At 42.3% G+C, this 15,888-nt stretch overlaps 1 protein-coding gene across 3 annotated transcripts in view; it reads right to left on the reverse strand.

The window, feature by feature from the left end:
• Window positions 1-12,196, reverse strand: part of ctnnbl1 (catenin, beta like 1) — a 52,679-nt gene extending 40,483 nt beyond the window's left edge. Inside the window, exons 1-8 of one of the 3 annotated variants that reach the window (XM_071539291.1) lie at window positions 12,061-12,196; window positions 10,395-10,539; window positions 10,222-10,307; window positions 8,855-8,961; window positions 8,277-8,416; window positions 7,364-7,461; window positions 4,161-4,254; window positions 569-660 (exon numbers count right to left, since the gene is read on the reverse strand). In XM_071539291.1, the coding sequence (XP_071395392.1) occupies window positions 569-660; window positions 4,161-4,254; window positions 7,364-7,461; window positions 8,277-8,416; window positions 8,855-8,961; window positions 10,222-10,307; window positions 10,395-10,539; window positions 12,061-12,090 (792 nt within the window). In that variant the 5' untranslated portion in view covers window positions 12,091-12,196. Of the gene's footprint in view, window positions 1-568; window positions 661-4,160; window positions 4,255-7,363; window positions 7,462-8,276; window positions 8,417-8,854; window positions 8,962-10,221; window positions 10,308-10,391; window positions 10,540-12,060 lie in introns of all 3 variants that reach the window. The other 2 variants (XM_071539283.1, XM_071539299.1) reach the window with 2 other exon arrangements.
• Between the last annotated feature and the right edge of the window lie 3,692 nt (window positions 12,197-15,888).

The following is a 15,888-nucleotide window of genomic DNA, read 5'->3' on the forward strand; positions in this document are numbered from 1 at the left end:
AAAAGTTCAGCATAGGGTAAGCTTTTGGTTCAAATGTCAATGTTATACAGCAGGTCTTAACTGACTAGATGATAGGACACGGGTTAAAATCAAGACCAAGTGTTACAGTATACAGCAGAAACTCAAATATCTAGACTTCAAACTTCTGAATCAACCGGTCTACAGAACGTGAAATGTGGTTGTTATTGTAATTGTTTAACAAGTCATTTAGTCTATTATCGAGTCTGAAAAATGTATTTTTCTTTAAGCAAATGGCTGATACAATTTCACTGATTTCCAATGCAAATTCAAAAACTTTCTAGAATCAAGTGACATTATCTCGATACAAGTGGAGTCATTTGCTTCATTTCCGGATTATTTTTGTTTCTAGAAAATCCCTTAAACGAGTCCAAGGGCGTCGGGAGCAGGCGAAATCACCTCATCACGCTGGGAGAATTTTTCATTTGTTTTAGAAGATTCTAGCACTCGATACTAGACGAAATGACCTGTGAAGATGGAGACTTTTTTTTTTGCAGCGCGGGTGATTAAAAGGAAATAACGTATAGGACACAGTCGGCTCATTTCTCACCTTGATTCTCTTGAGCAGCCACTGCATGAGTCCCTGCTGAGCCGCCTCGGTGCACAGGCCCGGTCTGAACTCCGCCATGTTCTCTATGATGGCTGGTGGGAAGGAAAGACACACGACGTCAATAATGGAGATTATGCGATAGGAACGATGTGGTCAGGAGCTGCAAGCAGGGTGGCCTGGTGGTGAAGGAGACCAGGAAAGAGAATTTCCCTATGGAGATCAATTAAGGATCGCACGCTATTGGTTATGTGCCACAGTATTATTAGGATTGTGGATTGGTCTCAGTCTGCCACACACAACATCTCAAACACCGGCTGATCGGGTATTGATGAAAACTTGGGGAAATGATGTTGTCTTAGCATTTTCAAAATGATGCTGACTGGCCCAAGGGGGTGCTACAATTACAGGTAAAATCAAAGTGACATACTGATTGCTGATTGGCCGAGGGGGAGGGCATCTTTCATGAGAGGAACGACATGTTTACTGTCTTGCCATCTACCAATCTATTTTTCTCTCACCGGTAGATAATGAAAGGCCATCTAACTCTAATAGATATATATATTTAGACACTATGTAAACACACGCTTTAGAGGCAAAAAACGACAGTCATCTTTTTAAAGTGGGTTCATCTGTGGGTGAAGTCCCAGCTTGTTCTAATATTATCATTATAAAGCCGTCTGACACATGATATCTCTATCAGAGCAGACAGCAGCAGAAGGGGACAGGGAGAGGAGGGGTGCGGATGGAGGGAAGGATGGAGGGAGGGAGAGGGAGGGAGTGAGGCGGAGGGAAATCTGGGAGGGGAGGAGAGGACGGAAAAACAATGAGGGAGAGAGGGAAAGCAGTGGGGAGGGAAAGGCGAGGGAAGAGAGAGTGAGAGAGAAAAAGAGAGAGAGAGAACATAGCACATGTACATGGTAGGTAGAATTGAGAGAGAATGTGGAAAGACGACCAAAAAAAAAAAAAAAACACAAGAGCCAAATCCGGGGAGAGAGGGATTGAGGATGACGGAAACAGCGAGAGAAAGAGAAAGCGGGAGGAAGGGAGGGATGGAGAGAGAGAGAGAGAGGGGGGTGCTTTGGGAGAGAGAAGACGGGCCTTTATCAGCGATTCAGACAGAGCAGACAGACAGCATCCTGGAGGACAGCGGGCTCAGAGCAGAGAGCAGCCAAGGCAGACAAAAGGCTTATTCAAGCTTGGAGAGCTCCCTTGATAACACACACCAACAGAGAGAGACACACACACACACAAACTTGAATAAAAGATGCACAAGCGCTACTCCCTCGGTATGACACACACACACACAGAGCCAAATACACACACCTAAAAAGCCCTCCTGACAATCGGCCTCAATCCGGCAACAACAAAAAAAAAAATCATCTCAATAGACTCGACACAAAAAGAGGCGAGAAGCGGAAAAGTCTGATTCACGTGAGGCTACATAGAGAGACCGAGACATGCTATCTGCTGGTCTCTGCCCTCGCCCAGACCATGTGTCAATATTTAATACTGTCAAATCCATGCCAAAAACATGATTGGGCCTTTCGACATCCTCTTTGGCTGGCTTTGAGGAGGCCTGGGAGGACTCCAGCTCTCAGATTTTTTTTTGAAAAACTGCAATAGGGGAGCGTTTTAGAAGTGCCTCCTCTTCACCAAAACATTTAAATGAGACTTCGGAGGCTTCCTTTGGCTGTCATTGAAAACGTCTAGGACGCTCGGTAGCCGGGGGACATGCCGTTTAAGCTGAAAGAATACAAATAAAGTTGGTGTAAGACAGACGGAAGTGGAATAATAAGGAGTCCGGTGTCCTCTGCGTAATGTCAGAACAAAGTCCATGGGGACTCTCCGTCATGGTACCAGGGAAGGCTCCAACCCTGGCACTTAAGACACCTTAGAGGGACAACTCCCTCTGGAAGAACCTGTCAATTTTTCAACACCATGTTAGATAAGGTCTATCAATTCCTTAAGCTTTGCCTCCCCTAAATATTCAAATGTTATTCAACCGCTATTTTTATCCAGGTCTGTGTTTAATACATAGAAATCCACAGAGAAGGAACAAGGGCTTCTGCAGTAATTCTGTCTGTGCTTCATCCCAGCGTCTGGCAGACACAGACAGACGTGTCTCTGCACGTCAGATTCTAGACATTTGTCCCAGATGTTTTGAACATGAATGAATCCAGAAAGCTGCGCAACCACTGGAGGTATCTCTTCTAGTCTTGTTCTGAACTGGTTCTATTGTTGACTACTGAATAAATGTGTCACAAAATGAAGTTTGCAGTCCAGTCAGAGCCCAGACCTCAACCTTATAGAAAATCAGTCGACTGACCGAAACACAAATGTGCATAGCAGAGTCGTCACAATACCAGAATTTTGACTTTGATACCAATACTAAGTTTAATGTCTAAAAATTATACAATACTAAGATACCACGGCAAACAAGAAAACCCATCCAGCTATGTCACAGACCACTGCGCTTCATTTTAACCAAAGGAACCCAGGAAAGCACTATAAATTCAGCATGAATATTAATAGCTAACTTCATAAAATATTCAACTCTGCAAAGAGAAATAACTAGATATACCAAGAACGTGAACAAACTTTGCAATGATGTCTTGAGATGCTTTGTAGCAACTTTTGCACAGGGGGGTTTTTATGTCAGTGGGGTGTCTGTCTTTGCCAACAGTTCCATATTTCACTCCTGGCACCAGTTTTGTCACCCAGTTTAGGTGGGACTGGGATTCAGTTCAAGACGTGGTGAACTGTTTGACACTGCTGTCAGGTTTTCAGCTGTTGAATTTGTTGTGAATTTTGCACTGACTGCTGCTGTCCACTGTCAAGAGCCACACTGCAGCTCTGTCTACTCCGATCCTTCTTCTTCTTTTAACAATTCCAATCCCATCCAATACCAACTGACAACACTCTGGTCAGCATAAAGCATCTGGCTGAAGACTCGGCTTGCTACTGTAGGGTGTGCACACAACCAGAACATTGTGAGGAAAATATAGGAGATAATGAGGTAAATGTTGGACTTCTGGACCCACAGTGCAATCGTTTGGCTACAAAACACTCGGATTATGTTGCACAAAGTGTAAATTTCATGGATATTTAATACTTTTTTATTGGAGCTGTAAAAAGATGGCTCTGTTAATTTCAAAGGTTTGGATGAGGACCTAGATGAATCTACGGGGCTAACTTGCTGTGTGTTTGGTGGTCCTAAGAACTTCATTGGCATTTCGACTAACATGGGGGGTGAGTAGATAATGACTGAGTTTTCATTTTGGGGTCAACTATTGCTTTCAGCTTCAATTAGTCACTTCCTGCGGGCTGACAAAATTTTCCCACCAGTGACCATACCTGACATCAGAATTTTATTTAAGTAGAATTAAGTAGAATAGAGTTTAAGTAGAATAGAAGATATGATGATGGGGTCTTTTAAGGATACAAAGCCTAAACAAATAGATTTTTATTTAAATTGATAGCCGTTTGCCTTAGGATGATCACTGATGGAGGTCATAGTTCACCAACATTTTCATTTGCTCACTACATCACTTGCGCTGATCCTCTGAATTGACTGTGGTGTACATCTCCTTACCCAGTGTGTTGTAGACGCCGTCAGCCTCCTCTTTCACCTGTTCGTCCAGCCGCTCCATATTCTGGACCAGCAAGGCCACCACCTGACCCTCCAACTACAGACACAGAGGATGGGTTTGGTTTAGACAGGCTAAAATCACTAGAACTCAACTTCACATTTTTACCACTTCAAGAGGCAAATCTAGGTCAGTCAGGGGTGAGAAGTTGCACTACTCTGAAATTTCTAACTTCACCTATGAATGAACTCCCACAACTCTCTTCATGTATTCCAATGAAATTCACTTGACATCACACGACACCAACAACTTATTTCTGGGTTTGTTAGTTTGTATGGACTGCTGCAGTATAGTGATATGGAGCGATATATATAGCTAGGTACTTTTATGATCATAACACAACAGATAGTCTGGCATTTTAGAACAAAGCACATTGTTGTATAAGCAGTGCTTCTATGTATATATGTAATGTTATAAGCTAACGGTTTGTTGAACAGCTGATTTGTATATCCCAGGCATTATTTTAGTTAAGTTTTAGTTAATTACTTGGGACTTAATCTATGTAATTAGAAAAGTTGTTGTTTGGGTTATTATTCCTTCAAAATGTAAGACTTACCAGCCAGCCGCCAAGTTTGATATTACACTACTATGTGATTGAGAATAAGATTAGGCACAAGTTTCCCTGACATTTCTGAAACTTTTTGGATATGTATCATTTTTAATAACTTTTCCAGCCTTTGATAACGGTTCTCAGATCTCACAACCCTTCCACATTTTCCACCGTAGGAAGCCTGTCAGCCCAAATCTTATCTCTATATTTTGCAACATGATGCAATGTTTGAGGAGAAAACTGACAAACTCGTTCCATAAAAAGAAACCGACGAAGAGGAACACAGGAGTGACGGGGCGAACGTTCGCTTCAAAGTCGTAGCCTTGGCAGGAGAAACTCGGCTTCTGACTGCGGTTCTCCTGCGTGTTCATCAGTCAAGTCGAGATTGGAGACCCGCACCCAAACAGAGTCAGCGGGGTGCAGACTGCCTGGATAAAAGTTACTATTACAGATGAAAGAAGACGGACAGTCGACAGAGATTTATGAGCCACCGGAGACCATCGTGGATCATTCTGATCCATCTTATCAAGGCTACCACCTGGCCTTCCGGCTACAAGGACAGAGGAATTGGCAGGCATTACAGCGAGGAAGAGAGAAAAATGGATCCTACCAACACACTCTCTGCCCTGCAGCTACTTCCCCTGGCGGAAGCAGGACGGCGAGCCAGTTCACACACGCCGTGCTCCATGCCAAGAGTCTGAGGCCAGGTCTGTGACACTTGTCCCCCTCTCGTCTCTCCGATCCTTCCTGTCACTCACTGTCAACTAGCCAATAAAACAAAAAGCCATCCTGTGCAAAGTGATCTTCAGTAAAGATTTGCTCTTCACTTTTTTTTGTACAAAAAGCACTGCTTCAACCACATTTTGTGTTGATAATGAGAAGCGGGTCACATGACATGCATGTACAACTTACTGGTTTGAGTTTCTGTGTATTTTTTTTTTGAACATGACAAAAACAAGCCCAAGAACCAAGCAGCTGCCTATGTAGCGTCAAATCCCGGCTCCTCTTTGCTACGATTGGTTTGTCCAGGTCAAGTGTGCCTCTCTAAAAAGTTGAACTTTTCACAGCTTTGGAAAGTGCTCTTTCCGAGAGCAATCGCTTTTCATTCACCTTGTGGAGCCCTGGTTTGAACATACGTCTAAACACACCAGACAAAATAGGGGTGTAAAATATATATCAATTTCATTGGTGGGAGGGTGGCCTTGTGGTTAAAAAGGCTTTCCCAGAACGTAGAGATTTTCAGGTTTGATCCCCACCACATCAAATATATCTGTGTCTCTGTATCCATGTGTCTGGTGGAAATGGCCTTTAGCCAGTCACTGAACCCCTAAATTAAAGTGTCTTAACTAAATGCCTAAAACCCTAAAACTGCAAAATGTAAAGTCAGGCTCGTCAAAGAGCCTCGTGACATCAGAGAAGAGCGGTCTGCCATCACGGGGGGGACAGCAACTGCCAATCTCCTTGACAAATGCCACTGGCACACAGCCTGGCGAATACGCAAAGCTTGGTACATTTACATGATTTACGTGATCCCAGACTCCTTGATGAACGAGCGTGGGGGGTGGTGGGGGTGGTCAGGGCGGGGAGGGCCCCGGGCCACACGTCTCCTCCTCTGCTATACGTATATAAACCCATCAAAGCCCGTTGTAGTTTGACCTTTGTCTCGACGTCACTCTAAATGTCAGCAAACATGACAGGGTGCTAACAGCCTTCTCAGCTCACAGACAGCCATGATAAGAGAGAGCGAAAAGAGAGACAGGGAAGAGATCTGAAGTGAACAACTGCTGCCAACCAACACAGCCAAAGGGTACGGAAGAAAGGCTTCAGATAACAGTAAAGGAAAGGGGGAGGGAGGAGATGCTATAATTATGGGGATGACATGACATTTTGAAATATCGTTGTTTTTGTTCCCTTAACTAAGCTCCCGTCACGTTGTGAGATTCAAACTCAAATTTATTTAACTTTCATTTCACACATAATTGCCACAATACACTACAACACACGCAAATATCTAAAGAGAAAGCAAAGAGGTTAAAGTCATTATCCTAAAACCATAATAGAAAGCACAAGAGAGCAAAAAATTGTTTCTACATTGGTGCCAAAAGTCGGTATATAATTTTAATAACCACAATAATAATAATGAAAAACAAAGCTGTATAATTTTAGTCCATTTTTACCATTTTTAACTTTCAACAGTCTTACTAATACGGCGAGTATTAGTAATGTCTATAAAATGTATACCTACTTTTTTATTTTATTTTTTTTTGCACACCCAGCACTCAATGGTATTCCTCACTGAAACCAATGCCCACTAGTCAGCTTATATACAGACATCGGTTTCTAAAGGTTTTTTCCCCCAACAATGTGGCAAGAGTCTTGGTGAGAAAACAGAGACAAAAGCCCAAAATGTCTGCATGCCTCTCAGTCAAAGAGCATCTTGCCAACTCAAGCCTTGCTTTTGATTCCATAATGAAGACTCAGGGATCGACCATCTGTGCCGGGTTTGGGCGCCGGAGCCCAGCGCTTAGGCACTGAATCTAAAAAGTGCTACTGCGATACATGGATAACATCAAACACTGGTGGAAATCCTGAACTCACCAGTGCGTCTATGAGGACCTCGGCGCCCTCCTCGCTCTCGTGGAGTGTGTCGATGTCGGTCAGCTCCTGCAGCAGGTCCACCACCGCTATGGCGATATGTGACACCGGCTAAGGACAGTAAGCAAGTCCAAGAAGACCACGGTGGGAATATTTCATTGACTTTTCTGTGTTTTAATCCTTGTTTCTTATTTCTTAACTGTTATTTTTACTCTAACCTATCTTCTTTTGAATGTTTTCCTCTTTATCATCATATAGTTTACTTTTCTTGATTCTATGCCCTCCTGTGAAGCACTTTGTAAACTCTTTTTTTTATATAAGTGCAATGTAAAGTATATTATCATTATTGCTTTAATTAACTAATACTTTGACCGTGCATGAAGCTGCAAATACAAGTCCTTTTTTAACTTTTATATTAACTTAATACACCTCAACAACTCCAACAATGCTCTTCATGTAGCACAGAACAGCTATTTTCTGTCAGTTTGTTGTATTTAATTTCACTCAAGTATAGTAGAGGGTTATACGAGTTGAGCTGGCCTATCAGTGAAAGGTTTGTGTGTGTGTGTGCATGTATATGTGTTTATGTGAGTGTGTGCACAATGTCCAAAATAATAGTAAACTCAAAAAACTTTCTACTGGCCAAAATAATTCATATACATTTTTCATAGAAATATGTCAAAAGTTTGCAGAAGTTTAGATGCTGCCACTTTGTGTAGAGCAGCGTAACAGGCAGCCAATCAGGAGCCTGTTTGATACACAGGGACTGTTCTGCTGTGATTTGATTGGCTCACACAGGATGCTTAAGTAGAAGAGACTTGTTTGCCATTATGACTCCAGAGTATAAATAAAGGATGGGTAGACTGAAGTAGACAGACAGACCGAATCAATCAATCCATCATCAGTGAAAGGATATCAGTGTTCTCATGACTGAGGAGGCCCAGCAGAGAGTGGACGGCGTTGAGCTCCACCAAGAGGTGGTAGAGGTCTGGCATGGTGGCGATCACATGCATTTCCTGGATGATGTCGTTCAGATCCAGCTCCGTCTCCATGAACCTGGACCGAGGAGAGAGAACAAGATTAAGAAACACCTTGGTTTAAAATTGACCGTCAAGATGAATTTCCGCAGTCACTTACCATATTAGTTCAAAAACAAAAATTAAAAGTACAAAAGGTTCTGAGAGATATTACAGACAAAAGATCAATCACTGTTTGAGAATCAATTACTAATTAAAACAAAATGTGATTGCTATTCTGAGAATGGCTGATCTTGTTGTAATAGGATCAATAAAATTGCCCCAACAGCGAATTATGTGTGCATTTATTCTGAAATGCCATAAAGACAGGGTGATGTTTAATAAGCCTCAATAAATGCATGTAAAACTCAGCTTAGCTCGCTCCTACATATGCCTCTTTCTGGAAGATTAGTTTTAATGATATCTTGAAATAGGACCGAGTGACGAAACAGTCTCTCGTTCTCATTAGCGCGCTCACTTCTCTGGGTTGTCCGGAAACTTAATCCTCAGTTCCTGGTTTTTGTACGACCTTTTCTCAAAGGTCAGGATCATTTTCTTCACTGAACTCTCATCCACCGGCTCCGCCTGGTTAATTAGTAGAGAGGGGAATAAAGAAGAGCGAAAGAAAAAAAAAAAAGAGGAGAGAAAGAACAGAGTCCTTCGTTAAGGCTGCAGTAGCAACAAACAGAGCTCAGGGCTACGCTGGCTTTGCGGGCGGAGTGGAGTAGCCAACAGCTTGTTAGAACCAGTGGGAAATTGAGTGAATTTAACTGAAAAGGGAACACGGTTGACCCCCTGATGGCTTAAAAGCCTCGAGTTGGCCAGGTAATGACAGGGTATGAAACTACAATCGCCTGACATTATAGAACATTGCGGCACTTTGCTCTGAGTAGCTCTTGACACGTTGAGTATTTAAAAGGCTGCCGTGCAGGATAATAAGAACGAGGACAACAGAATGGAGTGAACACGTTTGACAAGTGAGGTTTTTGTAGTGCATTACATAATCGGCTCACACTGGTACCGACAGGGGGTTGACAGTCAGAAACTTTCACTGCCTTTCTCCTTTCTCACCGCATCCACTGCAGGATCGCCCAGGTCCACAAGTTTCCCTTTTCATTGTGCGCACACACACTGAACAGTCCACCTACATCAGGTTCATCTACACACACACAGACCTAAATACACATACTGTACATACATAGATATATACATACACCTAGCATCCCACCTCAGGTTCATGTGTACACCCACACACTCATAAATACACAAATACTGTACATTCATGCATATACACACACACACACACACACACTCCTGACAGGCCACCCATACAAGGTTCATGTACACACACACACTAGACATAGACAGTATTTGAAGTAGGGCTGGGCGATATGGTTGAAATCAATATCACAATAATCATAAGGATTTTTCTCGATATCAATATGTATCACGATATGATTCATGTATGGAAAATCACGTTAAATAATCAAATTAATGTTCATCTCATTGAGCCGAATGGTGATGTTAGGTGTGGTGTAACCCTAACAAAACAAAAATATTCAAATAATATTCCTACCATACCTCCATTTTATGAGAGTTTTTAAGTAAAATTTGCTTGTCATCATCAATTTAGACAGCAGAAATGTGTGTCACGATATTAAGACATCTTCATATCATCACAATATGATTCTACTGAAAGACGATAAATGATAATATTGAATTATGAATAATATTGAATTATGACGAAAAGTCAAACCTTATGCGATGTGTGCTGTCTGTCATATACTTATGCAAAAACACAAACACATGCACACACACACACAGACCCTCATCCCCCTCACCCACCTCAGGTTCATCTTCATCCTGGTCCATCAGTTTCTCCAGGATCTTCTTCCTGTCCCCTGTCAGCTCCTCTGCATCCATCATCTCTCCTAATCCTCCTACTCCTCCTCCTATTCCTATTCCTCCTCCTCCTCCTCCTCCTCCTCCTCCTCCTACACCACCACCACCACCACCACCACCTCCTCCTCCTCCTCCTGCTGCCATCTCCCAGTGTCTGGCCAGCTCCCTGCCCCCCTTCTGCTGTTTCCCTCCTCTGGACTCGTCCTCTCCTCCTCCTCCTGCTCCATCCTCCTCCCTGGGGCGCTTTGCTCCCCTGTCAGGCTGCAAGGTGAAAGCAAAGAGTGGGATGTGAAGATAGACGATAGCCGTAAATGTACCGAGTGTCCAAATTATTAGGCACAATCTGCTCATCTGATGAAATACACTGACCAGGTATACGCTTTGATCCCGTATTGTTTTCAACAATTAGATCCACTAAGAAATGCATATGGAAGGATGTTTAAGTCTTGAAATAATGGAGATGTAGATTGTGCCCATTCTCAAATGCAGATAAAAAGTCTGTTTTATTGGGCAGATGTTTCGCCATTGACACTGATGAAGACTTCATGGGCAAAACGTCTGCCAGATAAAGACTTTATCTGCATTTGAGAGTTCTTCTCTTGATATAAACTACAGAAAACATTTTCTGTACTTTACTGTACTTTGTGTTATGCACACCAAACTCAAGCAGGTAAATTCCCTGTGTATATGTAAATGTACCTTGTGACTTAACTTGATTGAGTTTAACGCTATGCATCAAATAATGGCAAGCTCGTCCTATGTTTTGGAAAGTAGCCTCAGTACCTTCTGTTCTCACTTGTATGGAGAGACCATTCTGCCAGACTCCATTCAAAAATCTAGTAATTTTATATTGCCTTGCTCCTTGCAAACAAACATAGGGTAGAGCGTGATTTAACACCTTTCACAAATCATTAGGATTCACGTTTCCGTTCCACATACATTCTACGTTTTTAGAATTTGCTCACCTGTTATACCGATATAGTCTACTTCCAACACAATACACCATGCCAGGTGGTAGCAAGCAGTGTGAACCCATTCTGAAAGTTGAGATTTTATTGAAATAAAGTGCTGTTCGGTGGATCATTTGTGTGCCGAATTTTCCAGTGAACACTATCCATTTGTAAAAGGTCTTCAGTCATCTTCTATGAGGTGTGTACGTTTGGCAATAAGTAAGGCGGCATTAAATTGACACATTCTTGAATGCAGTTTGGCACGTTTTCTCCAATCTTCACACAAGATACAACATATGACACGTTATCGTGGCTATCTGGGCTCTCTAACTGTGTAACGTTAAGACCTTTGGAGACCTGGAGAGATTTAAGTTCCCCCTAGTTGCCCAGTACACACGGATGGTGTGTGTTGGTCCTATTTCTAGGACTACTGTTGACAAAGAATACTCCCCACCTAAGGTATAAGCTAATGTATGGGCGTACCCGAGGCGATAGCTGACAGAAGAGCAGTAAATGCAGTTCTGTATGTATTAAGTAGCCTGTTCAACTAGCATGCTAACTGCTAAGTTACACTCGCTGATAGACCCAGGACCAGAATTAAGTTGGTCTCTTGCCAAGTAGTATTGGAAAAGGGTAACGCAATACACTGGCAGTAACAGGCAGGACAAAGTCGAAGTAAACTAGAACATACAACTAAAGCGTGCGTAACGTTACCAGTGTTCGTCAGTAGCCTGCTTGCTAGCAGTGCCATAACATGCAGCCCCATGAATGAAATAACGTTAGCTAGCTTTCCCTCAAGCTGGCAGACTGACGAGCAGAATGAAATACCTACCTGGTAGCTCAGGAGCTCACCGACATCCATTTCTTCGGGTTAGAAAAGGTAAAGGTAAGAAAAATAGTTTAGGTCTGTTTGGAAAGAAATAGGAGCAGCACACTTGTTAACTAGCCGGCTGCCTGTTAACTTCCCTACACAAAGATGCCTGCCGTAAAACGTTTCGTTCATTGTCGTAGAAACACGTTGTCGTAAACTCCGACATTTTTTCATGATTTCATACATATAGCATGATATTACTATATTCACCGATTTAAAATCTAACCAGTAATGTAATCCATTGAACTCCATTGAACTACTACTACTAGTTAATAGTAGTAATAGAATAGAATAGTAGTAACAGAAGTTTGTTTTTGTACACTTAGTACACGTTAGTACACTTGTTATACTTAAATAGTTAAAATATTTGTAATAATTAATATAACTGTAGTGTTAGTATTAGTAGCAGTATTAGTATTTGTTTAGGGCTTGTTTAATGTAGAGTGAGTTTTAGGTAGTATGTGCTGTTTTTTGTACTGTGAATTAATTTGAGTGGTTATGATGATTTTATTATTTTTTACTGTGACGTCAACCTGCCAAGGGACAACAGATGAAAATTAGCCTGGTGGCTAAATCTGGCATATTTACATTTGATTTTAAATGTTCATTACTTAACATGCACCCTAATTTTAATAAAATGTGTGTATGTTTCTTAAAGCACAATATAGCTTAGTCAGATTCAACCACTTGCCATAATTCATTTCATTTACTTGAGTGGATTGATTTAGTTAGTGTACAAACATGTACAAACAAATTTATTTGATTCATGCTTTTGATCAAGTATGGATAGAGATTTGTTATCAAGTTTGACCTCAGGTAAAAACTCGGGGGATGAGTTATGAAGGCATTCCCTGCTGTCAATAGCATTATTGTTGTTGCTGTTTATTATTACTGCAACAAGGATGAGAGCTAATGGGCTCTACTATCATCAATATGCAGACTGGAGGGGTGTTAAAGACTTCATAAAGGATTTATATTGGTCAACACTTAGAGCTGCCCAACACCATGTCTCAGAGAAGAGCTTGTTGCTGCTGCAGTGGCTCTATATATTAACTCATTATTATTACACAGGCACATTTTATATCTATTTGCACGCTTTTTATGCAAGCTGAGTATACATTTTATATATTGTGCACACAAAATAGCATGTCATATACACAATGTAACACTTGGGGAAACACTTGGATTTCATTTAGGGGAATTCCTTAAATGAAAGAAAACAATTAGAAGTTATTATTTCCTCACCAGACCTGGCCCGGGGATTCCTGTTGTCAAAGGCTGCATTTTTTTTGCATTCATAGCAGGAGAGTTTTATATTCCAAGCTGAGTTATTGTGTTAGACAGGCAGAAAATCACCTTTTCAATGAGCGTCATTGGGAAATGTATGAGTGGTGTACTGTGTGGAAGCCTCCATTGCCGTCCCTAGTCGCTGGCCAGCGATCTGTGACAGTAGAGCAATAGAAACAACATTCAAAAGCAAGGCCACTGCCTAGCAGTCAAGCTTGACATCCCAGCAAGCACAAGGAGAGAAAGCACTTGAGCAAAAGAAAGAGAGAAACAGAGAGTGAAAGAGAATAAGAGGGAGCGGGAGCGGGAGCGAGAAAAAGAAGAGAGAAATTTATATGGAAATTTGAGGGCTACAGGCAGCGGTCGAACCAAAAGAGAGACAATTTGGGATGAATACAAACCCCTTGATTGGGCTGTGCTCCGCAATCTAGACAGGCCTGTTCATGAGGAGATTCTGGGTTACAGGCTAAATGCAAACTCATATTACCACAGATTACCCTTCGTTTGATCAAACTCATACAGTGTACTAATGCTGTGAGTGTATTTAAAAGATCAAGTCAGATTAATGATGTGTAATTGTCAGGAGTTCAGGGTCCCAGAAAAGTAGATTTAGATTTAAATGTTTACTGTTGCCCATCTATTTCATCTACTACCTCTGTTTCTGTTTCTGTGTGTGTGTGTGTGTGTGTGTTTGCATATGTCAGATATAGCATGAGGCTGTCTGACCTTTCTTCACAGAATTTCCCTCATTAAAATACAAGGTCTGTCTATCAGTCTGCTTACCAGTCTGTATCTGGATGGGTGGGTGGGTGGATGGATGGATGGATGGGTGGGTGGATGGATGGATGGATGGATGGATGGATGGATGGCTGAACAAATTATGGGTGGATATGGGCCAACATGAGCAGGCCTAAACAATGAAAGACAAGGCTTGCAGTATAACTTAAAGTAACAATTTAATAGGAAATACATCCAATTTGTGATCCAACCTATATTCAGTTCATGAAAGCTTTTCCATTGCCTGTTCTAAAGAGCCGGTGTCTGGTAGCTCTTTCCTGGGAAAAATCCTCTGTTACACAGGAAGTGATGCGTTTAACGTTTCTGGTTTGTTTGGAATAAACAGAAGAAGAAGAACTGGGTAGTTAGCATGAGCAGTGATAGCCACCATGGCTGAACAGACAAAGAGAAGAGAAACTCAAACTGCATCGACAGAAAATCCAAGCTCCGCCCACACTGTTTGATTGACAGGTGATCTCTGGGAAGAGCAGTGCAGAAACACAGCGGTGAGATGCATCATTTCCCCAAGTTTCGTCAAAATATGATCAGCTTTCTGACATATTGTGTGTGACGGATGGATGGACAAACGAATTTCAATGTGGGAGACAAAAAAAAAATGGACATATACATTTTATGTGGTGATGTTTTATTATAAACATGTACAACAAAATCAACCAACAACCTTGAAATCAATCAACTCTGATTCGCTCCTCCGCCGGAGCGCCTTTGAAGCCTCGGTTATTACAAATCCGCTTTGTTCTACACACTGATTAACACATTCCACAGTCCCTGAAGGAGCCAGAAGCCTTTTCATACACAACTGTCTTGGTTAATGACATCGCCTCATCTCTTTTCCCCCCGCAGACTTATTCTGGGGCGACACCGCAGGAGCGTTCCCATTGAATCCTGCCCCGCTCCCCCTTTGAAACGGAACAATGCAATTTCACACAAGCTGCGAGGGTGCTGATTGCATTAAATCGCGCGAGGTCAGTGCGATCGCATCCACGCCGCCGGAACTCCAGGCGGCGGTGCGGTGTGATGGTGATGAAGAGAGAGGGAGGGAGAGAGAGAGAGAGATAGAGAGACGACGAGAACTGATTGCCCTTATCGTTTTTTCCCCTCCCTCAGTCAAGTAGTGCAATCAGATGATTTGCCTTTCTCCAAGATGTGAATTAAGTTATGCATCCCATCAGCAGCGTCCTTCCAAGACCCCCTCCAAAGCCTAATCAACGCCCTAATCAAGATGAAGATACCAATTAAATAAAGATTTCCCAAACTGTGAAGAGTGAAGAGGTTTGCCGAGGTCGTGATTTATCGCGGCACTCAGGAGTATACCCGGGAGTGGAACTTGGCACCGGAGCCCGGCAGTGATATCTTGCTGTTAGCCTCCGTTCAATTTCGGCTCAGAAGAAGAATAAACTGGAAAATTATTTTGCCACTTACGCCGTTTGAAACTTGCAGCTCGCAGGCTGGGGGGAGCCGTTAAATTTTTGATGAGGCCGATATGAGGCTGTTGCCACGGCTACGCTTGTGTTTTCCCGTGCCGCTTTTATATCGTCCGCTTACGCCAGGATGCATTAATGTCTCTAAATCAGATTTCGCTCACGTTATGACACGATGAGCCAGACTACGTCCCAAGATGATAAAAGCGGCATTGAAAAGACAAGTGTAACCGCAGCATGTAATGACATAGCACTCTGCATTGGTGTAGCCGTGAGGTTATTT

This window comes from Centroberyx affinis, unplaced genomic scaffold (assembly GCF_046629955.1).
Source record: "Centroberyx affinis isolate AG114_WGS23_722 - 3 ecotype Tasmania unplaced genomic scaffold, CSIRO-AGI_Caff_v1 ptg000202l_1, whole genome shotgun sequence".
Classification (NCBI taxonomy): Eukaryota; Metazoa; Chordata; class Actinopteri; order Beryciformes; family Berycidae; genus Centroberyx; species Centroberyx affinis.